The 26,749-nt window shown below is 39.3% G+C and overlaps 1 protein-coding gene across 11 annotated transcripts in view; it reads right to left on the reverse strand.

Moving 5' to 3' along the window:
* The window catches only part of LOC113009932 (rho GTPase-activating protein 12-like), a 60,989-nt gene that overhangs the window by 28,047 nt on the left and 6,193 nt on the right, over positions 1-26,749 (reverse strand). For all 11 annotated transcript variants that reach the window (XM_080293153.1, XM_080293151.1, XM_080293152.1 and 8 more), the window contains exon 2: positions 21,940-22,708. In XM_080293153.1, the coding sequence (XP_080149279.1) occupies positions 21,940-22,635 (696 nt within the window). In that variant the 5' untranslated portion in view covers positions 22,636-22,708. The remainder of the gene's footprint in view (positions 1-21,939; positions 22,709-26,749) is intronic.

The following is a 26,749-nucleotide window of genomic DNA, read 5'->3' on the forward strand; positions in this document are numbered from 1 at the left end:
AGACTAAAGCTACATCAAAGACTACCTACATACTGTAAGATGACTCAATATTGCCACTAAAGTACAATATTAAAGTCACATAAAAGGACATCTATGGGCAAACATGAGATGAAAGTAATAACTAACCAGATGCAAACATTTCAGGGCTGAGACAAAAGATAGAGGACAAAATAGTAGGAGGAAGACGATGATTCACAAAGAAAAACAAACATGAAACATTAATATCTTAAATAAACTGGAGATTCAATGCATAAAAAACATTAAAGAAATCTAAAAGAGCTATAGATGTAATGGGCACTAAATGCAGTGGACCTCAATAATGAGTGGGCACCGGAAAAAGAGTGAGTCATGTCTGAGACGTGACAAATGTGGCCTTTTCACTGGCAGCACACCCCCCAGAAAACAACAAGGCAGCACACAGAAGTTTAAGGATTACTGTAAATCAGAGGAAAATACTGCAGAGGTGCGGGGGCTTATGTTATAGCAGCACCATATAATACCATTTGTTCCTTTCCTCTTCCGCACAGACTTTATTTCAGTGACACATTTGCGCAAAACAAATCTGTCATCACCACCTGATTACCAGAACGCCCGTCAGCGTGGACTAAAAATAGGTTCAGAAGCTGATAAAAATTATCTGTGATATTTTTTCAGATGTCCAGACAACAGGCACAGAGGGTAGACATTCGATAGGGCACAGTGCTCCATGACTAAAACATCTGGAACAAAACACACCAAATCAAGTATAAACCAAATCATATCAGGTCAGTTTCAACTTCACTTTCCATTTCTCAGACAGATCTGCAGTGGTTAAATGTAATAAACAGCCTGCATTTAAGAGGTCATTACATCTTTGGCCTGATTAGGTTAACTAGGTTACTGGACTGCCATGTAAATAGGACATTCTTATGGAAAAACCTAAACTGGCTTTGTTTAGAAAGCCAAGAGTCACACACATCTCTCTGACTCTAACTTGGACTGAACATATAAAACAGCATCCACTCTTCGTCTACTGTTAATGTAGACACAGTAGTTCGCCACTAGCTTTTAAGTAGTGTTGACCTTTCCAGATTATGTAGTGAATCATCAAATCAATACTTGCTTAAACTTTTATTTTTTTGTTATTTTATTTATATATATGGTTTAAACGGGTGGGTTTATGTTTTCGAACCTTCAAGTTTAAATGTGCAGTGTAAACAAACTGACCTCAATTTACTTGGAAATGTCTTGCAAACAATCTGTTCCTCATACTCAACACAAAAATAAAATACATGGTCAAGAAAAAATGTCCACTCACAACACAAACATGAGGTCATGATGTCAAAGAGAGAGGATGACTATTATATATTATCATCAGGGTCAAAAGGCTTCAGCTGTTTGAGTATCTAAATCCCAGCCATGTGCTTCTCAAACCTTCGGTTTACGAGATGTAGCCAACCAGAAGAGAGCTGACTTAAAGAAAGTGGAGTGAAAAACAGAGAGAGAAAGAACTAAGGAGCTGCACCAAGGCCATTATAAGGTGAATAGAGTGAACTGTGAACCCTGCAAAGCTACTTTAGCAGAGCCTTAAATAAAACCATGAAGCTAGAAACTATGTTCAGCTTAAACTCACTGTGCTTTTAAAAGCAAATATAAATTAAGTGCATTTCCTGATATACATTTATATACATATTTATACATATACATCATTAGCCATAAATATTATAATATAGGGCAATGACCTTATTATGTTTCTGAGATGGTTTGATAGTTTGTGCCATTTACACAAAATGAAGCTGGAATGACCTGAAGTGAAGTGAAATTAATGATCTATAACTGATAGGAATTCACCATGAGACCACTCCATGCCTTTAGGTCCAGTGAGCCAGTTAAACACTGCATTATAGCTAGCGAAGGGGCCAATAATTGTGTGGCAGAAAAGTTAAGCAGCAGCATCCAACGACAAAATGACAGAGCAATTAGGAAACCTCGGTGTAATTAAGCTCAACAATGCGCCCAAATGCTCCCTCCGAAGTCTTTTTACAAGGTCAACGACAGTGCAGAGTAATTGGTGGAGAGTAATGAGAAAATAAATGTACAACTAGAGCAATCAGTCCAAGGATACAACACATACTCCCCAAATCAGATGCAGAGGCAGAAATAGAAACAACCTGATAACTGCTGGGAAGACACAATGAAACTGCAGTTTAGTTTAAATGCTGTTTTTTTTACTGAGATTGAGTCCATATAGGTTGGCCTGCCACAGTTCCTGCTGAAGCCTCACTAATCATCATCGTCATGTATCCCAGATAAGAAACCACTGAACTTTGGTGGCTGTAGCTCAGGTGGCAGAGCAGGTCAGCCACTAATCAGAAGGTCGGTGGTTCGATCCCAGGCTGCATGCCAAATATCCTTGGGCAAGATACTAACCCCGTGTTTGCCTACTGGTGGTGGTCAGAAGGCCCGGTGGCGCCAGTGTCCGGCAGCCTCGCCTCTGTCAGTGCGCCCCAGGGCAGCTGTGGCTACAATGTAGCTTGCCATCGCCAGTGTGTGAATGTGTGTGTGAATGGGTGCATGACTGAATGTAGTGTGAAGCGCTTTGGGGTCCTTAGGGACTAGAAAAGCGCTATACAAATGCAGACCATTTACCATTTTTTTTCTTTGGAAAACAGGCCAACATAACAGATTTGCTCTTAAAAAGGAAACTGCAACAGTTTTTAAAAAATGTTCTCTTTTTATGTTTCCTTTACTATTAACGGGAGAAAGCTGTCGTTTTTCAGTAAAGTAATAAATCATTTTCTCATCTGATGAGGTGGTTTCACAAGTTGATGTGGTCAAGGATTTTGAATATCAGCACAAAAACATCTTCTGTTTTGTAATCCTTCCATCACTCTGTGCATTTTTCCTAGCTCATTTTTCACACTCTGTTCACCACAGAGCTGTGTATCGACCTGCTTTTACACACATTCAAGAGGTGTGGTGAAGAGCGAGAAAGGGAAAAAAAATATATATATACCCTCAGATTCTTCTCCCCTCCTCCAGGCTACAGAGATGAGGCCACGAGTCCCAGTTTCCTCACAGAATCATGCCTCAACAGCACACCTCTTTATGGAGGAGGAGGAGAGTAAAGGCCAGGTATGAAGAAGAAAGAGTCAGGAAGAAAGATCCCTCTGGCTAAGTACAATCCTGTAGTCAGCCCGTAGCATGCCAAAACTCCTTTTAAAAATGACTTTGTGGGAGAAACTTGTGGAGAAAAACTAGACAGAAGGTGATTGTAGTGATTTGCTAAAGTAATTAAAACTTCTATAGAATAGTAATTAAGGTGAAATAGGCCTTCAGAATGTTATAATGTTAAAAAAAACAAAAACAAACAAAGATATCTTTGGTTTCTCTGTCCCAACATGATGTAATAACAATGATCATGGAAGTAAATGAGGCTCTATCCTCAATTATCATTTATTGACACCGACTATTATACAATGATCATCTCATTATAAAAGAATACACTTTGCAAGCTTGGGTCCTTTTATGTACGTTGCTGTTAACAACCATCTAAACACTGATGCAAACAAAGCACCCTTGCCTAAAAAAGGCCGCATTAGCGGAGGACCCCACTACAGGTCAATGGCCCAACTAAACAACAGAAACTGCTCAGGAACAACTCAAGGAACATTATAAAGAGACCACACGACTGAGCTCTGCTTCAAAGTCCAGAGATCCAGTCTAAATTAACATTCAACCCATCTTGAAATTCAGAGGACTCAAAGGATCTGCTGGTTCAGGGCTAGGCTGGCTGCATGAGGGGGCCAAACGTAAACATTACTTTTAATGTTGCAGGTGACCAGTGTAGCACACATCTAGAGCATCCCCATAACAATATTTGTGCTGTTAGAAAACTAAAATATCGAGAAATCCTTTTATACATTGACCTCTTTGATTCCTAACAGGTAACTTTTTACTCACCTGTTAAAAACTAGGCTGAGCAAGGTGGCAAAACCCGGCAGTGACAGCTAACAAGCAAATAAGTCCACCAGATGCCATGTTGTGAAACTAGAGTTTGGGAATGCAAAGCAGGCTAAAGAAAAATAATATTTGATATTCAGAAAAGCTGCCCTGCTAGAATAACCGTAGGTATTATAGTGAAGTTGTGGTAGGAAATGACAAAAAAGGAGTGGAAAATTGCATTGCACAGGTGCTGTAAACCACTGTAGCTTGTCTTCAAAATCACTCCTGGCAGTTTTCCATCTACTCTGGGGAAGGGGTGAAGCAACGTGGAGAGAGAGAGGAGCAGCCTGCTGGCTGTGATTATTTCAATGACCATGCAAATTCTGCAAGGTCACTGTGATAGGCAAGCAGGGAGGCAGAGACATAAAAGGAGAGGGGGAAAAACATCTACAATTTTATAAGGAGCTTGTAGAAAACTGCACACTGGTATAAGTCAAACATGTTATAACACAACAAAAGTAAAGACGCGGTAATGAGCTAAGAAAAAAAGATTTTGTAAAGGAAAGCTATAGCAAGCTCCAAATCTATTACAAACTACCAAAGAATACTTTTTCTCCCCATATGAGAGATACTACAAATCTTAACATTTGTGGACAGTTTGTTTTGTTCTTAACATTAACAATGAATGAAATTCTAAGAACACTGCGGTGTAAGTTAGTTTTGTCCATGAACAATAAACGGTGGAATATCAGCTTCCTGCAATTGTGACTTCCTTTTGACAATCTTAACTTAAAAACATCTGACTGTGTTCTAGAAATCTGCACAATAAAGCAGTCGAAAGACAAAGTTTAACAACGAACTTCTTAGGTAGATGTTCAGCAGCATTGACCCTAATGTTTTGCAAGTCATGTCAAATTTTGGTCGTTTTGACTACCCCTCATCCTTTATGATTATAATGTAAAGTTACTGATAAGCTTGGGAAATATGCAAAATTTCAACAAAGCCAGATGGGGCAAAGAACATTTACTTGCAGATACTGCGTGTGAAACCTCTATGATAGGCTCTCAGTACAATCGAAAGGTGTTTGTATACAGCTACAGTAAGCAGAAAAGGGTTAGCTAATTTACAGCTGAGAGTTTGCTTACGCTTTGCCACATCAGTAGTTCACAATTCTTTGCTTTAAGAATGCACTGACATTTAAAAGGAGCAGTGGCAACAACGACAAGAACAACAGCTTAACTTTAATGTTTATTTTAGCAATCAGGCCATTTACTTCTTTGATTTCAGCTTGGTGTGAAAGTCTTTGCAGCTTGCAGCTATTGTTCATGGACTTACAAATTTCCTATTCCCTGCCCTGAACCTCATTGTGAGCTTACCTCCTCACATGTGTGACAGCTATGATGCAGATGAAGATGATGATAACCGAGCTGATGGCAACTTGTTGAATGACACATTTTTTTTCATGCCTGAACACAATTTTTAATCCGTCTGTTTTCTCTCGTGTGTGGTTATTTGTCTTCATGTACAGGAGATGAACAATTTCCACAAGTAGGGATGGGTATCGAAACCCGGTTCTTGTTGAGAACCGGTTCCCACCGTTTCAATTCCTTGGAATTGTTTGCCATTTTGCAAACGATTCCCTTATCGATTCCAGTCGCCCCGAATTTAAAAAGAAGAATCGATAAAGAATCGAATCGTTAAACAGAATCGAAAATGGAATCGGAATCGTGAAAATCTTATCAATTCCCATCCCCAGTCACAAGAAAGTTGGAGGCTGGAGAGGTTGATGGTGAAGAAGTTAATCATTCTGCCTTTCACACCCAAGACCCAAGTTTGAGTCATATGCATCATACAGTGGGGCAAAAAAAGTATTTAGTCAGCCACCGATTGTGCAAGTTCCCCCACCTAAAATGATGACAGAGGTCAGTAATTTGCACCAGAGGTACACTTCAACTGTGAGAGACAGAATGTGAAAAAAAAAAATCCATGAATCCACATGGTAGGATTTGTAAAGAATTGATTCGTAAATCAGGGTGGAAAATAAGTATTTGGTCAATAACAAAAATACAACCCAATACTTTGTAACATAACCTTTGTTGGCAATAACAGAGGTCAAACGTTTACTATAGGTCTTTACCAGGTTTGCACACACAGTAGCTGGTATTTTGGCCCATTCATCCATGCAGATCTTCTCGAGAGCAGTGATGTTTCGGGGCTGTCGCCGAGCAACACGGACTTTCAACTCCCGCCACAGATTTTCTATGGGGTTGAGGTCTGGAGACTGGCTAGGCCACTCCAGGACTTTCAAATGCTTCTTACGGAGACACTCCTTTGTTACCCGGGCGGTGTGTTTTGGATCATTGTCATGTTGGAAGACCCAGCCTCGTTTCATCTTCAAAGTTCTCACTGATGGAAGGAGGTTTTGGCTCAAAATCTCACGATACATGGCCCCATTCATTCTGTCCTTAACACGGATCAGTCGTCCTGTCCCCTTGGCAGAAAAACAGCCCCATAGCATGATGTTTCCACCCCCATGCTTCACAGTAGGTATGGTGTTCTTGGGATGCAACTCAGTATTCTTCTTCCTCCAAACACGACGAGTTGAGTTTATACCAAAAAGTTCTACTTTGGTTTCATCTGACCACGTGACATTCTCTCAATCCTCTGCTGTGTCATCCATGTGCTCTCTGGCAAACTTCAGACGGGCCTGGACATGCACTGGCTTCAGCAGCGGAACACGTCTGGCACTGCGGGATTTGATTCCCTGCCGTTGTAGTGTGTTACTGATGGTGACCTTTGTTACTTTGGTCCCAGCTCTCTGCAGGTCATTCACCAGGTCCCCCCGTGTGGTTCTGGGATCTTTGCTCACCGTTCTCATGATCATTTTGACCCCACGGGATGAGATCTTGGGTGGAGCCCCAGATCGAGGGAGATTATCAGTGGTCTTGTATGTCTTCCATTTTCTGATGATTGCTCCCACAGTTGATTTTTTCACACCAAGCTGCTTGCCTATTGTAGATTCACTCTTCCCAGTCTGGTGCAGGTCTACAATACTTTTCCTGGTGTCCTTCGAAAACTCTTTGGTCTTGGCCATGGCGGAGTTTGGAGTCTGACTGTTTGAGGCTGTGGACAGGTGTCTTTTATACAGATGATGAGTTCAAACAGGTGCCATTCATACAGGTAACGAGTGGGGGACAGAAAAGCTTCTTACAGAAGACGTTACAGGTCTGTGAGAGCCAGAGATTTTCCTTGTTTGAGGTGACCAAATACTTATTTTCCACCCTAATTTACGAATAAATTCTTTACAAATCCTACCATGTGGATTCATGGATTTTTTTTTCACATTCTGTCTCTCACAGTTGAAGTGTACCTCTGGTGCAAATTACTGACCTCTGTCATCATTTTAAGTGGGGGAACTTGCACAATCGGTGGCTGACTAAATACTTTTTTGCCCCACTGTATTTTCACACATAATTTACTTTTAATACATTATCATTCTAAAATATGTTACACAGTTAGTTAGTGCCTAACCCCAATCACAGACCACGTCGGGTTCTTTAAAGCTCAGTTTTCTGGATTACCATGATGAATTGTCTCCACTTTGCAACAACTATCTAGTTGTCAATGTGGTGAGTAAAAACTACCTCATAACTGAATAGCCTTTGCTATTAGCCAGCCTTCAGCTACTGGTGCACTGCTACTGCCAAGTGTCATAGTAAACGTAGAACAACTAACCTGAAATTAACTGTCATGAAATCCTTATCCAGCTTTTTAAGTCAGGATTGGACTAATATCTGATGGAAATATCAGTGCGTCCTCAGTCTGAATCTCTTTCTCACATGTTTTGGGGATTTCTTCTGGGGGGGAAAGAAATATGTCTTTGTTGTGCCCCTCAACTACAAGTCTGGGTAAAAATGAATCATATTTTTAGTAACATTTTTCTGTCTGCACACATTTTATCTCCAACCATGCAGGTAGTCAAAGCTGCAGAGATTTGCACAGTGGAAAGATTTAAGTGTCCCGCTCGACACTTCCCTGATGCACTTACTCTAATACAATGTGAAGTAGAGCAAGAACTACAAGAATCAGATTAAGCTTGCATTTTAATAACCACCTGAATACAGTGAGCCAAACCGTCGACAAAGACAAGCTTCTGTGAAGTCACAGATAAAAGGTTTGTGTATAGGAAAATCCAGTTGTCCTTGGCGAAAAACTCCTCCTCCTTATTCTACTCAGAATACCAGCACTGGTGCTGAACCTGTATTACAGGTCTTGAATGCAAATGAACAAAACTGTGGATCACGTCTCTGACTTCTCAAACAGTTAACCTGAGCAAGGCACAAAAACCTGCTGGCAAAACCAGTTTGACAAAAACAAAGGGGGTTCACTGGTTTTTCTCTGAGGGACACAACATTATACATACAATGGGTGCTTTGGTGTATTACATCTGCTTTGTACTTATTATTGAAGACAGGAAGAGCAAAAGCAGGAGGGAAGCGCATACAGGTCTCCCAGAATAATCTACTAATCTAATCTGAAATGGAATTACTGCAGGAGCCCAGTATAAACAGGAAGTTAAGGAGCTTTTATCCTGCAGGAGAAGAGCTGACAGTGTGCAGCCAGTTCCCCAGAATGACCCTAGTCATTCTGTGTATGTTCATTTATGTTTTATTAAGCAAAATTAAACAGGACATCCCACATATAAAGCAAATTTCTTTACAAATTGTTTATTTAGAAATGTGCAAGCCGACATTCATGAAATTCAAGTTCAGAGCATATGTATAAAACTGTATACAACTTGTGTATAAACTGTGACTGCTGGAAGAGTTACCAACACACACCTAGCACAGTCATCTGAGCAGTCAGCCAGTCATGCAGTTGCCCTTCGTAGTTCTAACTTGTTCCTAGCTTCGAAGTGCAAGATAAAATCATTCAGGATTAATTAATCAATCTTTGGACTGCACTTTAATAATGAAACTTGCTGATGACAGCAGATAAGCCTGATTTCAAGAAAAGATCTCTGAATTTCAATTACTAATTCTGCAACTCTCAGACAACTATGCCTACGCTACAAGCTGCTAACTCAGCTACGCCGAGGCATTTCAGCAAATACTTGCCTAAACCTGTCATAGGTACATCAGGTAAATAAGGAGGCCTTGAGCTATGAAGAGTTGTTCGAACCTGTCGAAATTCAAGTACATGATAACCAGGAAGAGGCACAGAGTATTTTTCTTTACCGGCAGTCTGGCTATTATGATGAACTGATAAGCTAAAAGATGTCTGGCTATTATTAAGCTGCTATTCTTTAAACCACCCTTTCTTTGTCAACCTCAAACAGCCAAATTTTTAAATTTCTCCAAAAAACTATTCATCTTTTGGCAGATTTATTTTTATTTTAAGGTTTGAATGATCAGGTTTCATTTTAGTCAGACAGCATTTTTTCCATCAAACCTTCATACTGACGTGGTTAAACAGAGCATCGTCAGGCTGTGTTTCAGTTGACTGCCTAAAAAAGCATTCCCATCCTCAAGAAACATGCAGGCATGCTCTTTTTCCTTTTGCGGGGAAGAAATTATACTAGGTGCATGTCCCAACTTGTTTCATGAATTTGTCAAAGGTTTATATAACTACAAAATACAAAATAAGAACCCGATGCCACCAGCAATTTGCCATTTAAGTTCAAGCCAGGGTGACTGTAAGAAGACGGTTAACAATCAGCAGGGGCTCAACTGTGGAGCTTTGTGTAAGAGTTGAAAAAGAAACTCATTTGCCGAGAATACAGTGTCCCACTGACACATTAGAAACCCACTGTAGACTCTGAAGAGAAAGTACGTCTTTGTTGGTAAAGACTAAAGTCTGACTCCATTATCCGCATCTAAGCTTTAGCTGAAGAAACGCACTGTATATACAGCTACTGTATATGTGTGTTCTGTGAATAAGGAAATCTGGCAAAAAGTTATTATAAAAATTGCAATAAAGACATGAAATCTGGAAAAAAAAGAAGCCACAACTTCAAAAAAAACTGATAAATTGCAGAGGATGAAAAGGCCCTTAAACACATCTTATTGACAACTCCTGCACCTAGAGCAGGGGTGCTCACACTTTTTCCGCATGTGAGCTACTTATAAGATGACCAAGTCAAAATGATCTACCCACTACAAAAATCCAAAACATATACTTATTTATAAATATATTGAGGATTCTTTATATCTACAATGTATATACATGCATAACCGCAATATCCAATATTTCACAACACAATTAACTATGTAAATTTTTTGTCATTACCTGAGTTTACTCTGATGACTTGCACTGAATTGAATCAGCCAGGGATGCATAGTCCGGACAGTAGCTGCTGACGGCCAGGTTTAAGAGAAAAAACCGAGAGCTAAAAATTGGAGTTAACTCGCTGACTAGCTTGTCAGTTTTACTACACTTCGCGCCGCTGTTTGTGCATGCGCAGCGACCTAAGCGTCAGAAAAAAATCTGCTGTCATCTGACTGGCTTCCCTGTATCAATCAAGTGACGGGATGGATGATAGGCTGGCATCTATTTTTTTTAATGCCATGCGATCTACCAATATTACCTTTGCGATCGACTGGTCGATCGCGATCGACGTATTGAGCACCCCTGACCTAGAGGCTTTCTTTCAGGGGGGTTTAAAAACAGGACAACAGCAGATGTTACCTAGTTATAGACCTGTGAATCGGCAACTAAATGCGTGTTGTTTAAGATTATAGGCAGGGATGTTGATTCTTTTGCCATTCTGGGCTATGAAATGATGCTGTGGTGAACTACAAACTCGATGTTATTAAAATAAATAAAATCATAAAACTTTATATTTCTGTATCAGTCTAATTGGTTTATCTTTAAAAAAAAAAATTAACATTTCTTACAGTCACTTTATTTCTAGGACTTCTCCTAAATATAGCATGCAAGGGCTACATTTCCTCATAGACCCACGCTATATTAACCAGACTGAAGCTGGATGTATAGAACTATAAAATCATGTTCCCATGCTGCCAAGTTAATCATCTCTGACTCTGAGCTTTGCAGAGGGCAAAGTGCACACACAGGTGGTTCACTCTACTGGAAAGTCAGAAATTAATAGTGCAAGCAGTCCTCAGCCAAACAAGTACACATGGGTAGGGCCAAAAGCAAACCTTTATTTATATTGGACCAAGAGATTACATACCGTAGCGGCTCATTGTGGTTCGGTGGCTGCTCGGGTATACATGGTGGTTAGGAAATGACTGATCATCACATAAAGGAAAGGAAGTTTTAAAAGAACTGTCAAAGGTGTGTTCTGTCTTACTGTACACTTTGCTTTACTGAAGCCTCCCCTCACAGAGATAGAGAATCATTTATGTATAGTTTCAATAAATACTATTATGATGCCAACGTGAGAAGGCACGAAAGTTTAATCATCCTTTTGCTTAGTTGGGTATATCCCTAATTAGGAACTGTGCCATGTTAACATAATAATCTGATGTTGCAGTTGTGGAAGAGGTATACAGTTTCATGTGGCCAGGCAACCAGAACCCACCCACTGGCAAGTCCACTGGATAGATCTGCAGAGTGTGAAAGCTGCAGTGCAAGCTTTTAGTTTCTCATTTATTCTTCATAAAATACACTGCTATTCTAGGTGCAATGATGCCAGCATGACTACACGTGAGTGAAAACGTGAAAGTAGAAAAATAGTGTGGATCACAAATATTACTGCTTGTCAAAACTCTACATGTGAAAATGTGAATGTTAAAGATTTTTTTTCTCACCTCAGGCTCTCCATCATCTTTGTTTTTTTTGTTTTTAAATGGATGTTGCATTAAATGTGAAAATTGTAAAATTTTCTGAAAGTCCATCTTTAAACCTAGTAAAGGAGACATTTTAGAGAGGTATTTATTTTCATATAGGTAAATATGTTGTAGTATTTGTGGTCTGAGAATTCATTTAATGCATGTTACAGTTACAAGGGGAAAAAATAAATAAATCTTAGCTGCTGATTGTAGCGTCTTGCATGCATGTTGTATTAAAGGTTTAGGGCAAAAAAACCAAAAACAACCCAAATCACCCACTACTCATGACAATCAATAAATGGCCAAAAATTATTATTTAAAAACATAAGATTAATAACTTTCTTACTAAGCATTGTTTGTTAAACTATCATTCTAAAATACAGCGCATCTATAATTGAATTACATGTCACAGGATACTCTGCCCTGTCTGCCACCCTCCTCCCTGTCCTCTCTGCCATCATCACTGCTGCCCCGAGCTCGTCTCACAAGCCAGCTGTCCAAACAAATGTTACGTAGCTGGCGCTTATGTAATGAAGCATACCAAGTGCTTAGTGCATCCTCTTAGCTATCCTGTCCCATGGCACCATCAGTTCCAACATCTCAGGATAAGACTGAACCTCCCCTGTGTCCCTTCCGGCTACTGAGTTTACTGGATCAGTGGGAGTAAAAAGCAGCTAGATTTTCACTAATCAATGGTATGGATTACTGTGAACACTCACACTGAGAGAATGGATAATAAACACAAATCTGCCCAAAGCTTGTGAGCTAAAGCTGCAAGATCACCTGCTTTGTGAATGGAAAGAAAAACAGAGCTGTGAATGAGAATGTATGATTATGCATATAACTGTAAGAAAATAAATCCTTGCATAAACAAGATAAAACTAAATAAATAACTAAATCACTATATACAGCAGCATGACTGATGACATTCAAAACAGGCAGCACTTCGCTTAAAGACAATTTACTCTTTGCAACAGACTCTGTAAATGCAGCAGTGCCTGCTGGCATGTGTGCTTCCTGCAACCCAAACAGCTTGATGCTTTATCAAGAGTTTCATTGCACTAGTAATATGTGCGAGCATTAATCACTGCGCAACACATTACTTTGGTACAACAGAGTATAACACACTGCAGGCTATGCTGACTAGGCAAAAAATGTGCATGTAGTTTTACAAAAATTCTCTATTCAAGAGCATCCCCCTGCCAGTGTATGCACACATAAAGCGGCTGTCTTACCGTCTCATTCTCATCTGGGTACATACTGTCCTGTAGCTGAGTTGCCGCTGCAGAAGAATAAGTGTTGTAGCCGGCGTTGCTGATGAGAACAGTGATGGTGCAGAGAAAAGCAGCCGCCCCTGCCTATTCACCAACTCTCTGACTGACATGTCACTGTGGCAAACCAGATAATGTCACTCTGTGAGCACATACACAAACTCCAATTCACTCACACATCCTTACATAAAAAGACAGGGAGGGAGGGACAGAGAGAGAGAGAGAGCACACACACACACACACAGCTTAGTGATGCTCGCTCTCCCTGCGCTTCCACGACACACGCCGCTTGACCTGCCCTCCCATAATGCCGCTCTGCACAACACAGGACATCGCAGCTGACATAATAACCAAACACACACAGAAACACATACATATCCAAATGAAGCTCCCAGAGGGATTAAGAAAAGCTCCATGAAGTGCGTGCACACAAACACACACACACACACACTCTCTCTCTCTGTCTTCTGTTTCATCTGTCTCTCTAATCAAAGAAATACAGAGAATAGCAATGGTTTACATTGGATTATCCCTGAAAGTCAGTATCAAGGAGAGTATTTATACTTCGGGGAGAGTTGCATTTCTACAGTGTCTAACTTCAGTCATTCATTGCTCATCAGTCTACAGTATGATGTGGCAGAGAGCAGCTCTTGTACTAAGAAAAGCCTGATTTTGCATCAATGTGGAAGCTGCAAATACTTGCATCTTGGCTGTGAAATTTAACACAACTCCTACAATTTTGATCAAATTCTTGTTACACAACTTTCCTAAACTAGACATCTGACTTTGTGAGAACTGTGGATGCACCAGTCTTTAATGCTGAGGTGACATGTCACCAGTATCGACTCCGGCTATGACTCTACACAATCACAGTATCATTTTTCAATGAAAAGGGACTTATGTTATCATCCATAAAACTTTAGAATAGGTGAAGGTTTTTAGTGCATCAGATTGGATACTGATGAGGCTTAAAATTAGGAACACAGCTTCTTTGACTGATAGGGGCTAACACAGGCCAATGCAGCTAACTGCAGCCAAGTCTCTGAATAACTGAGCTGGACCTCTTATGATGCTGGTCCCTTTTGGAGCATTTTAATTAAATTCTATAACAAACACTAGAACACAATGTGCTCCAGGTTTGATGAGTGAAATTCTACTGTACTTAGCACTAATTATTAGTTATCTATGTCCTAATGATGCAACCATCAGAGTTTATGAAGGTTTATGAATGCCTTCTCCTCCAAAAAAAACCCAGCAAAATTCACCCTCTAAAAGTCTCATAGCCAAGTAGCTCTCTCTGAAATCACTGGCTGTTAAAGACCCTTTGCAAATTATTCTAAATTAATGAGCTTGACAGCTTTATGGCAATATTGGATTTAAGTCACAAAATTTGTGAGTAAAAAAGTAATGATTTTTCAGTCTTCTTCTAATGTGTATAGGGATTTTTATAGAAAGAAGAAAAGAAAAAAACTTATACTGGAAATGCATTTTAAATTACTCAATGGCCTTACTGAAACCCTTTTTATGTTTCAAGTCGCAGGTTAAAGTTATTACTTTTAAATGTTTTAAATGTTAGTGAGAGGTAAGACTGCAGTGTATCAACATAAAAAGGTAAGTGGAAGCGGCCAAATCAGAGCTTTGAAGAGGCCCAGGTGAATCTGACTGAAGGCAAAGGTAACAGGATAGAAGAGTGTTAAAAAAAAACAGACAGAGACATAAATTAAGTGTGTAAAATCTGGCCTCGCCGTTGCTCTGTTACACAACAACCAAACACACTGCAAAGGGTCAGCTGCCAGACTGCCTGAAACTCTGTGGGTTTGTGTGTGTCCCAGGCTGAGAAGAGTACTATAAAGTCCTCAGGGCTGGTTCATAGCATCGGTGATGAGCATCCAAACTGACATCACAGCTATCTGCAGACTTAACCTTCTTTTTCTTCAGATGATCTGCTGTTTACTGGCTGAGAGTTTCCTGAAAGGCCACATCTGTGAAGTCATATTGAGGTTTGACTCCCATTAGAAATTAGTATCCTCAAGAAACACAGGGCAATAATTGCACCAAAGACACCTTTTTCATTAAATCATGCAAGCTAGGACTAGGACTAGTAATTTGGTGGGGAAAATGAGGTATAAAAGTTTCCTCTGTATGTATTTTTATGCATGCTGTATACTAAAAGCCCCTTTTTAGCTAAAAGCATGCAAGTGGCAGAGGTAGGTTTAGCCTCTCTAAACTGTGACAGGCAATGGACGATTCAATAAAACCCTCAGTTAATTGTTAATAAAAGAAGTATTATTGGTTGAAGCCATACTAAACAACCTGTCATTGAGCTACCAGTCATGTGGATGGCTGCATGGTGACCTAGATGTATGAGAAGTATGTTTCTGACAGAAGGTCAACTGTAATCCACTAACAATTTGGTAGGAAACATGATGGAGTATGATAAGGTTAAAAAAAAGAAAGGAACATACAGCAGAGGTCAGGGGAAAAACGGTGGAAAGTAGGTAAAAATAGCAAGCTCTTTTTTTTCAGGGAACCTCTCTCTCAACTTTAGTTCAGTAAAGGTAAGCAGATGCTGTAATTCAAGAGCTGTAAATCAGCAGTGAAAGTTTTTTAAAAAAAATATAATTTATTATAAAAAAATTATTATTTTATTTATTATTTTAATCTGTTAATAGAAAAATATATTCTCCAGCAACTAATTCATGCTTTATTTAAAATCCTTACAAAGTAGAGCCCATTTTTTATTATGTTTCCATCTGGGGTCCTAACCCTGAAAACATTTGGGAACTGAAAGACTTTGGATCCTCCTGCCAACATTTGATATAATAAGCTTTTTTAATAAGGCAGAGAAAGAGATTTAACAGTAGTGCAGATGGCCTGGCTCCTATTAACAGATCTCTCAGACGCTGTGTGTGTGTGTGTGTGTACAAATTTGTCTGTTTGAATGTGTCTTTGCATAACTGAACAGAAACAGGAGTCCATGCTAATGAGAGTGCATAGACTGTGTGTGTGTGTTTCTGCTTGCGTAAGTGTGCGGAGAATGACTAAAATACTTGTTTCATGTGCTAAAGATGCACATCAATGTTCAACCACGTCATGTAGAAACAAGGTGTGACGGTGTAAAGACACACACTTGCCATCTCAACTTCCTGCCACACTAAGTAATCAAAGAAATGAGGAAGTCCTCCAATCAATCATCCTGCTGAGAGTCATTACAGGTTTTTAGTTGATTACAGCTGCCATTTAAGAACGATGGGAGTCTGCAGGGTTGAGTGGGTGTAATTGACTGTGACAATCAGAGGAGGGGGTACTGAAAGCTGGTAACTCTTAAATGTTACTTTTAAAAAGTGAGACAGCAAAAGAACAGCTGATTTACATAATTTTAAAACCTTCAGCAGAGTTTCTAGATTAAAGACACCATAAAAAGTTGCTGAAAAGTATATATATATATTTTAAAAGAGGTTCTAGTTTACATAAAGAGAAACACAAATGTTAAGAAGCACTAATGGAAACAAAACCCAGAGTTATAAATTAACTCCAAGACAATTGAACTAATTATTTGCATTTTATTAATGTTAACTGCTGGTCTTCAGATGTTACGCAGTCACCCAACCAACAGCCAGGCCTGCAGCAACACCCCTCTCTATTCTTCTGATAGAAAGTTGTAAACAAGCGAGATGGTAAGACAGACAGACGACAGCAACGCTAACCATTGTGGTTTTTCCGCTTTGATCAAGAAAATAACTGGCTGCATGTTATTGTGTAAGAATAAACTGGCAAATAATCCCTTAATTCAGACATTTCCAAAAAAATCTAACATTGACTGCTATACAAATGCCACAGATAACAGCAGCATTTAAAAATAATTCATTATCAAAGAATGTGATCAAATAACTAAAAGCTAATAACACAATAGCTAATAATAACACAGGCAATAACTGAGCTGCAATGTTTAACCACAATGTGTCAATGCGTCACAGTCTATACCACACACACTTGATGTCCACTGACACAAAACAACATTTTGACTTTCAGCACATCCCTTTTCCTGCATTACAAAACTGCTTCATTGGTGGTGTGCGATTAACTTAATTTTATTATCAGTTACAATTTTGGATTTCACTGATCGTTGAAATAATATTATCGAGATGAAACTACGATTCGATGGCATTCTATTTTGCCTTCGTTTGTTTTACTTCACTCTTAGTGCTGTACACATTTATTTAATTTGAGTTTGAAGCATTATAAATTCCTGGAAACCCATTCAGTAAATTTAAAAAAAGGTTTTCAAACTCTGCAATCATATTAAATAATCATTACTTCAATATTCAGCAAAATAACTGGAAAAATGAGTTCTGCCATAATCAAGGAGCTCTAGTAGTCACTCTTATCTACTTGAGCTGCTACAAATACAGGATACAAATTAACACCCCTCACTGTCTTTTCACTAGAGAAGATGTCAGGGTGACCAGGCTGGACTAAAAAATGCTTTTAATATAGTAGACATATAGTATGTGCTTCAGTTTTTCCCCCACATGCTGACCGACGATCAAGATCCCGACGGAAGGTGGATGATGAAAGGCAACGGATGAGAGTGCAGTAAAGCAGCAAATTAAAAACACAGCAAGATCTGACAGCCATTATATTCAGTGGCAGGAGGGAAGCATCTCCTTCAGCGAATACAATGACCAATCCAGTGTTGCTAGAGGTTTTAACTGTATGCATGGAAGTACCGAGTGATATCTGAGCTGGAAACTGCGAGAAGGAATGGAATACTAATGCAGTGACAGGTCAGCGATGTTTTGCAAACATACCTGCATTGTTTCTCTTACTGCTCTAATAGTATTGCAGTACGTCACCTTTCAACTATGAGTTTCCGCTTTGGATGCAGTTGCTAGTGTAATATAAGGCAGTATGAGAATAGTTCTTTACCCTTGATTCTCTGAGATTAACTGAAAAAAGTTATTTTTTAACCAAACTAACAGTCAACCTTCTAGCCTCTGCTAACAAATGACATAAAGTGTAGGAAATGTTTATCTTGCAGTAATCAAACTGTGGCTTTTGAAAATGTTAGACACATAAAAGGCATATATGTAACTTCATCTCTCCCCCAACAAAGCATGCCTTTACTGTAAAGCACTTTAGAGAGATGTTTAATTAAAATTGGATGGTGCAACACAGCTAATAATCTATTACAACAAAGGTCTGCACAGCCAAGGCAAATTGCTTTTGCACAACATCACACATTTATGTCATAGAAAATTTGCCTGGATTTCTTTCTCACTACTGAATTTCTCAAGCTTGCAAAATGTCGTTGTGATTCACTAGTCTTGGAGCAAACGCTCAAGTGACAGCTAGAGGAGTAAACTCTTCTTCTTGCAGATGAATGCATCTCTGAATACATCTGTACTATTTTGGACAGACAACATTCCCAAACTTCATTAAAAAAAACGTCCCTGCTGTCTGAGATAATGATGAACAGATGAAGTAATGATGAAATACTGCCAGTAGTTTAAAGGAGGACATGTGACAAAAGTAGTGACAAAGTGGGCCTTGGTGTCAGGTCGAGTACAGCAGATAAGTGTTTGGCACACTAACTACAACCTACTCAAGTAGCTTGTCAAAAGCTGGATGAACTGGGAATAAGAAACAGGACCTGGCAGCAGGACACAAACACACAGCTCTCCTTCCTGCATTCAGACTGCGGCTTTGGCTTTATATCCATTACTTCTTTCTTTATACTTTAAATTAAAGGCTGCAGGGAAGCAAAAAGGCGAATGGGCCCAGTACACTCTTCATCAATGAGTGAACGACACTACACGCCTGCAGGCGCAAGCCATACTTTGGTGTCATTGCGGTCAGTCATGCACCTCTTGATTTTTGTAACCTTACTTTTATGCTGCCGCGGCACTGCCAGGTTCAAGATACGAGTATGTGATCGTGTTGGGTTTTACTGTAACTGTAATGGTATATCAGTGCAGAAGATCAGAGAGTCAAATTATACAGAGAAAGATAACAGTTCTGAAAACCTCCTTACCTCCTGGAAAATGACTTTAATTCAGGTTTTGACTTCTTCTCTTCCTCCTATACCTGCTGATTTAGGCCAGTTTTGATTATGGCAATGCCACTGTTTACAAGCAACAACATGAGGGCTCTGCTTGTTTTAGGAAGTCCTAACTCAACCCAGAGTTTGTGTCACCAGCACCCTGCTGCCAGGACTGAGGAAAAAACAAACAAAACAAACCCACTAACACTGGATGAGTTTCACATCACCGGATTTAAGTAGGAAGCGTCCACCTTCTGGCTTTCATGAGCTTTGCAGGCCTGAAGAATAGTCAATCACTGAATCATTACTATGTTATGGGTTGATAGATCACATTGATGACACTGGTTCTGGTCCCTTATGAAAAGCCTACAATCACAGGAAGACACTACACCACAGAGCGAATCCAGATTTTCAGAGATAACACATCCTTATCAAGCAGCGGCAGTAAGTGAAGAACACCAGATCACATCTTTTCCTTCCAGTAGCGGGACGCCTCAGGCCACTTCTCTTGCCCTACATATTTTGGAAATATCGCTTTTGCATGTGTCTTCAGAGCTTAACAGGGGAGCACATGATGAGTTAGGGGGGTCTGATCGCTACCACAGTGGTGGAAAGTTCTCAGGAGACATTCATCATGTCGTCACCTATAAAGCTGCCACTGCTGTTATGGTCACAACACACACGATACAATTTCCTCCTCGAGTGTCAGTTTCTGTTGTGCAAAGGTCTGTTCTCATAAGGAAGATATTTCAGGAATGATGCTGATGCAGTTTGCACAACAGTGGATACACTTTTTAATCTTGATTCTCACAACGAGCAAAAAGCCACCCTGAGCCTGCTTCTACTGGGAATGTTTTTCTATGAAAAGGAAGTTCTTTCTCCCTGCCAACACCAACTGCTATGAGACTGTCAATTGCAGCATAAAGTACATAGCAAGACGGCCAATGTTGTGAAAATCACTGAGACTGAGTTGTTGTATTTGCCCTAAGAAAGAGAAAATCACAGAGTTTACTGGCACACAAAGCCAGACTGGTTGTATACATAACCAAAATCAAGCTTGACTGCTTTGACCTTTGTCCTTCCATTTAAATACACACAGACACAATAACCAAGGAAGGAGATCTATTGAGAACTGGGCTGCATTCAGAAAATACATGGACTTGTAAAAAAGGACTTTCCTTCAGATAACCTTTTTACGCACAACATACTGAAACAATGCTTACGTCAGTGCGTGATGCATCATACTGAGATCCAAACCTATGAAACTACAGTTGACAGATTAACTAGATGACCTGTTGTAAAACAAATAAGTCATTTAGAAGACGTGACGTGTCAATGACAAAAAATCCTACAATTGTCATTTTATTATCACAGGGAAGGTAAAGACAGTGTCTTTATTACTCAATACACGATCAAATGTGTTGCTCACGGGTTCAAGCCGAAACATGTGAGTTTCTTTCAGTGTTTTTATTGTACTTCTAATGATGGTGCTAATGAAGGAGCTGACTTTTGTGTATGTCTAGTGCAAATAATAACTTAGAAATGGAAAATAAGAACAGGAAGAGAAGTTCAGCTGAACTCTGTTCATGGAACAGGAGATGTGTGTCTTTTAACTGGATATACCTGCAGTGCACGTTCAGCATAAAGGTGTGCGTGCGGCAAAAAAAAAAAAAAAATACTATGAGTTTCCGCTTTGGATGCAGTGGCTAGTGTAATATAAGGCAGTATGAGAATAGTTCTTTACCCTTGATTCTCTGAGATTAACTGAAAAAAGTTATTTTTTAACCAAACTAACAGTCAACCTTCTAGCCTCTGCTAACAAATGACATAAAGTGTAGGAAATGTTTATCTTGCAGTAATCAAACTGTGGCTTTGGAAAATGTTAGACACATAAAAGGCAAAAAAAAAAAAAAGAGGGCAAAATTTTCTTTTGGGACTTGGTTTCGTCTTTAATTTTTGAAGCTATCAGAACACATTAAAGGTTTTGAACAAGTTTAAGTAATCCAGGACAGGCAAAGATTATTAGGTTATCCAAAATAAAGTTTAGAGGCAAAAATCAGCTGACACTGAACAAATTAATGTTAATGTTAGTCATTTGGGCATACCAACAGTTTAAAACTAAAACACTTTATGACCCATTTCTGTTTAACAGAATACTGGTCTGATTTTTTATCTGAAAACCGAATCTCTGTGCTGCACATGAATCATTTAGGCATTTAAACTTTCTGCGACCACAAGTCCACTCGGGTCAGAGTGATGTAAATTCATCACACTTTGGATAGTGACCAAGAAGGTCAGTGACAACGTCCAAGTGCCAGCCAGTTTTTTGTTATCATGTGACGTTGCACTGCAGTGCACCAATACACGTTGCTTTGTTTTTGTGCTTGAAGTGGAAAATAACAGGAATGCCTACTTAGCCATTATGTCGCCAGCTGCCCGTGTCTATGTCCACAACAGAGTATAAACGAGGGCTCAGATACTGCTCTGTAGCAGGGTGTGGCAGGTTCAGGTTCCCTTTTCAAGTTCTTCATAACACTTTATGAAGAAAGTAGGATAATTGATATACTAGCAAACCTAATAGCATCTGCTCAGAAATAGTCTGCATATATTAAACACTTGATGTGAAAAGTTTCACAAACACCTAAAATAACAAAAATAGTTGCTACATTCGTTCTAAGGCCGTAATCAAGGAACAAGAAACAAAAGTTGCTCTGGATCTGATATATCCAATATGTGAGTATTGGCTATAATTTAATAAAAGTGAAACAAAAGTCCTATTCCACAATGTCCCCCCCCCCAAAATTCTTGTATACATCACCGCCAACATTAACAGTAACACACACACACACACACACACACACACACACACACACACACACGCACGCACAAAAAGCTTTGATGTTACCTGGAGATGTTCAGTGGAAGAGCTGCTCAGTTCGTCTCCAGACTCAGAGTCATTTGTACGTCTATCTTCACCCGCAGAGTCACAGTACTGGGTGGTGTCCACGTCCAGTGGCGCTCTGACCAGTTCTGGGGATCTGGCTCGACTGCGGGGTAGGGTGCTGGACCCACCTTTGTAAGGGGGTGGTGGGACACCACCATGGAGAGCTTCAGCGAGAGCTTTGTCATGGTCAGTGGGAAAGGTGGGGGCATGATGGTGGTTATTGTCCCTGCGCTGAATCGGGGGAGTGAATTTAGCCGTGTTTCCAGTTTGTGCTGAAGGGGAGCGCTGATAGTTGGACTCATTTCTGTGAAGGTTCTCAGCGGGATGATTGTTGAGTCCCAGATCCAGATTGTTTGGTTTTACCCAGCGTGCACCTGCACTTTGTGAAGATGGATTACCAGTAGCACTCGGAAGATGGAGGATTGGTTTAGGGGGTGGCATGAGGGCTTTGCGGACTTCTCGGACATATTGAGCAGGTACATAAAAAGCTTTAGACGCCTCCTCTTTTTTCACCTGCCACCAATCCTCATTACTTTTCTTGACTAGCATGTAGCATTCCCCCTGCTGGATCTTAATGAGCCGGTCTTTAAACTTATACTCATAGTCGTATTCTACCTCGATGTAGATCTGGCCCGGGGCAATAGGCAGATCTGCCATGATGCCTCTTACTATCCACCAGGCTGTTCACCCCAAAAGAAAAATATTTATTACCATGTCTTCATCAGTAGACCTTTGAAAAAACAAAGAGAATATATTAAATATACATTTAATTTCAGTGTGAATAACTCTGCTATTGTACTTATTATATATACACCTCGGGTGCCACAATGTTCTAATGTTCCAGTATGTATAACATCTAACTAAGTTATCACCTGTGAAGTTTTTCCATTTTTCCCCAAAGATTGAAATTAATTATTAAATAACAATGTCAATAAGGAGCATCTCTGCAAAATACTTTATAACCTTTAAATGGAGTAATATAATCATAATCTCAGTTGTCTCATTAGTGAGTTTTTTTTCCTGAAAATGTACTCTGTCCACTCTCTTGGACTGCAGCTTAACAAAGTCTATGTGGCAGCAACTAGCAGCTATAGTCCAAGGTGGTGGAGTTAGACTTAAGTCTTTCTGGAGAGGCAGCCAAACAATTTCTGGGACCACCATTACAGGGACCTGCCCGCAGAGGTGGTAGACTTTCTCACCAAATATAATGTGGCATACCTAAATATTCCTGATTGTGCCACCTAATTAAAGTGTATGTATAGAGAAACGCTCTTCTTATTACTTACTTTTTCTGTATTAGTAACCTTTGAAACAATAAAATGAATAAAAACTTTGAATGGCTTTCTAACTAAAGGTATCGTATGCATTTCTTTTTAAATTGTCATTAAAACAACATGTTTTCAACTAACAATTTTAAGGAAAAATGAAAAGTTGTGTTTTTATGTATGAGAGAAAATAACTTGAAGAAATAAGCTTAAATCAAAACTAACAATGAACATTAAAACCATAAAAAAAAAAAATCTTGAGGTATAGTTAAGTCAGAAAATACTTATTCCCTTCTCCTCTCATTTAATCAAAATAAAGACAAAAATAAAAATGCCATTGAAAGCCTGACACTCACATGCTAACCCAATCAGAACAAACAAATAAGATATAAACTGAGAAGATTTAATCCTCTTCAAGGGTGAATGTACCGTCCAGCTCAGAGCTTCAAAGCCGCACGTAAGATAAGACGGAAGAAGTGGAGACAGTAACATGAGTCACGCTGCTTTCTCCCACTTACTGTGTTTTTATGTCTTACTCTATTTCTTCCTCCTTACTAAGGACAGCTTGTCCAGCAGCTATTAGGGCATCTTGGATTAGCTAAGTCACACACATAGTTTCCTGTTGAAGTCACACGCATGTGCGCACACTCTCTTACACAATGATGTGATGCTGTACGCCAATATGATTTATTTAATGGAGTCAAGGCTTATATTAAAAGAAACATCTTATCAATAGTGAACTTCGTGGCCAACCTTGAGTTAAACAATAATACACCAAAACTATTAGATTAAATAAAATTAGTGTTTCCTGGTTGGACTTTACTGCTTCAGGGTATGACTGAGTATGGCCTATTTTGATAGAAAGAGGTACCTCAGCTGTTTAGATTTTCAAATTAACAGGAAAATAAATATATTATGATCAAATAAGTTTAATAGTTCAAAGAAACTACAATCTTAGGCTACCCTCAAGTCAACTCTCACTACAAAAAGAGATTTAGTCTCAGCTCTCTCTTTCTGCCTCCGGTACATGACAAAAATGACTTCTAAAGTTCTGACTAGTCACTTTAGGAGACAAGTGTCAGCTGAATGCCTCATATGTACAATGTAAAAATGCAATAACTACAATGACAAATTGTTGCAGACTGCACAAATTTACTAGGTCACAAATATTCAACTGGGTATAATGTTTCTCAAATGTTGGCAAACTTGATAAAGCAAAGAGACATTTAGAGACCTATAAACTTTAAGCTATCCCAGCTGCCACGGGACAACGACCGGGGTACGCCCTGGGCAGGTCGCCAATCTATCACTGAAAGACAGACAACCATTCACCATCAATTAGACTAACACGCAGTTCTTTTATGAGAAGAAAGACGATCTATTCTTTTTGTAATTTTCTTTATATTTTAAGCAAAAATGCCAGTCACTTACACAAAACTAACACTTGAAAGAAAAGGAATATAGATTTTATTTTTAAAACGCCAACTTTTTTTTTTTTGCTTTTGAAACTTTAGATCTGCACATAAACTAAGCCTGAGCTTGGTAACTGATGAAAAGAAACAAGATACCAATCAGTTGTATCTCTGGTAATAATTAAAATACTAAAGCCACTGGGACCTCAGTGTTTATATTTGCAGTATTAAATAAAGTATGAAAAAAAAATCATCGCAACTCATTCCTTCCTGTTTAATGAAATAGTCCAAATCAAATTAATCTACTGTCCCAAGGCATCCAAAACCACGAGGTGGTTAAAGGACCTGTAATGTCAGCCGTGAAACAATTTCAAACAAAGTGCGATAGTCAAGCAGACTCACTTGACGACGATACAGGCTACTGCAGAATGAGCAGCAGGATATTACAATGACAGTCATAACTGCAATCCTACAAAATTATCAGTGAGTTACATCATTATCAAACCAAGAATATGCCTCCAAAGACAAAGAGTGCATTGTTGCTATTTTTTAACCCAGCAGCACTAATTTCTCTTCAGTATCAAAGTCCTATGGTCCCTGTAAGCCACTGGGGCAGTTAAGGAAATGTCGTTAAACTAACGACACCCTCCACAAACACACGCGCGCGTGCACACACACACTCACAAAAGAAAAACAAAAAGCACACATACATACCAAGAAAAAAGAAGGTGGGGAGAAATTTGCATCTCTACAATAGTAACCAACACACTTCTGTGTGTTTCCTCTCGTCTTGAGTTCATGATGAATGATGAGCATCGCTGCACAACACATGCAGATTCACTTAAGAGACACCCATGATCCATGAAACTATAGCGAGGCCACCATCTGCAGCTGGTGATATAACCCCACGAATTCTGTGAAAACATTGGAATGGGCACCAGACAAAGCGCACAACAAATAGTGGTCACTGTGAAGACTGTTGTGGTTGTACGAGTGTCCTGAGAATGCTTAATGAGCATATCCCCACACACATTAACCAGCATGAGCTACGCTATTTTAAAACCACTTGATTAATCAAAAAGTAGTTTCCACTGGGTGTCACCATTAAAGCTGCAGCTGAACATTAAATGCGCGGTTGGCAGCTATTACCTAATAATAGCATTGCGCTTCTGTTTACCTTCAGTCGTGCATTAGCTTAATAAATATCTGTGATTAGGCGAGCAGTGCTGGGATTACTGCTGATGCAGTGACTGGTGGGATAATATCGCCACAGATTAACTCGAGGGTTCAGGCTAACAAGTACTGAGGGAAATCTCACCGAATCTATCAGCTGAACAGAAAGTCCATTAGCCAAATGAAAATAAAACATTGCATCTGGTGCTAATTCACAGCTATTCACTGAATAACAGCAGAGTAGCGAGGAATAAGATGTGATGGTTATAGCATGAGTAGTAGTGGCAGCTTTCCTTGTTAACATCCTCAACCCTCATGCTGAAGGCATGGAGTCGATCACTATATCACTATTTTATTTTTTATTTTTTAAATGAGAAACAGTGCTTGTAGTCAAGGAAAAATATGATGAAACCAAATGTGGTAATAAAAAGATAGTTTTAAAAGTATTTAATTTAAACCTATTTCTTTAATAAAGAAATCAAAAGGCAGGAAGCTTAACAGTGCTTTTGTCCATTAGTTTTTGAGAGCTTTTCCCAGCTCAAAATGGGCCTTAGTAGGTTTACAAAGTGTCTTTGTTAACATACTTATCATAAATCTATGCATTTTCCTGTAATTTGGGTCCAAAAATATGGATTTTAATAATAAAAACCCACTTAAATTAACTGCTAACAAAATATTTTTATTACAATGCTGAAGATTTTTCCTTGGGGGAAGGTCAAAAACTCTTTGGGGGAAAGTCAAGATTTGCTGGAAAAACCCAGAGTATATATAGTGTAGCTAAGAATTCCTTAATGGGCAAGACTTTGGTGATAGTGGTGAAGGGAAAAAAAAAACAAACTCAGGGTGGGCAGTCAACCTGGCACAACCAGTTATGGCTGGAGAGAGTGGAGAGGAAGAAAAAAAAAGAACAATAAACAGTCA

Source organism: Astatotilapia calliptera, chromosome 18, assembly GCF_964374335.1.
Source record: "Astatotilapia calliptera chromosome 18, fAstCal68.1, whole genome shotgun sequence".
NCBI classification, from domain to species: Eukaryota; Metazoa; Chordata; class Actinopteri; order Cichliformes; family Cichlidae; genus Astatotilapia; species Astatotilapia calliptera.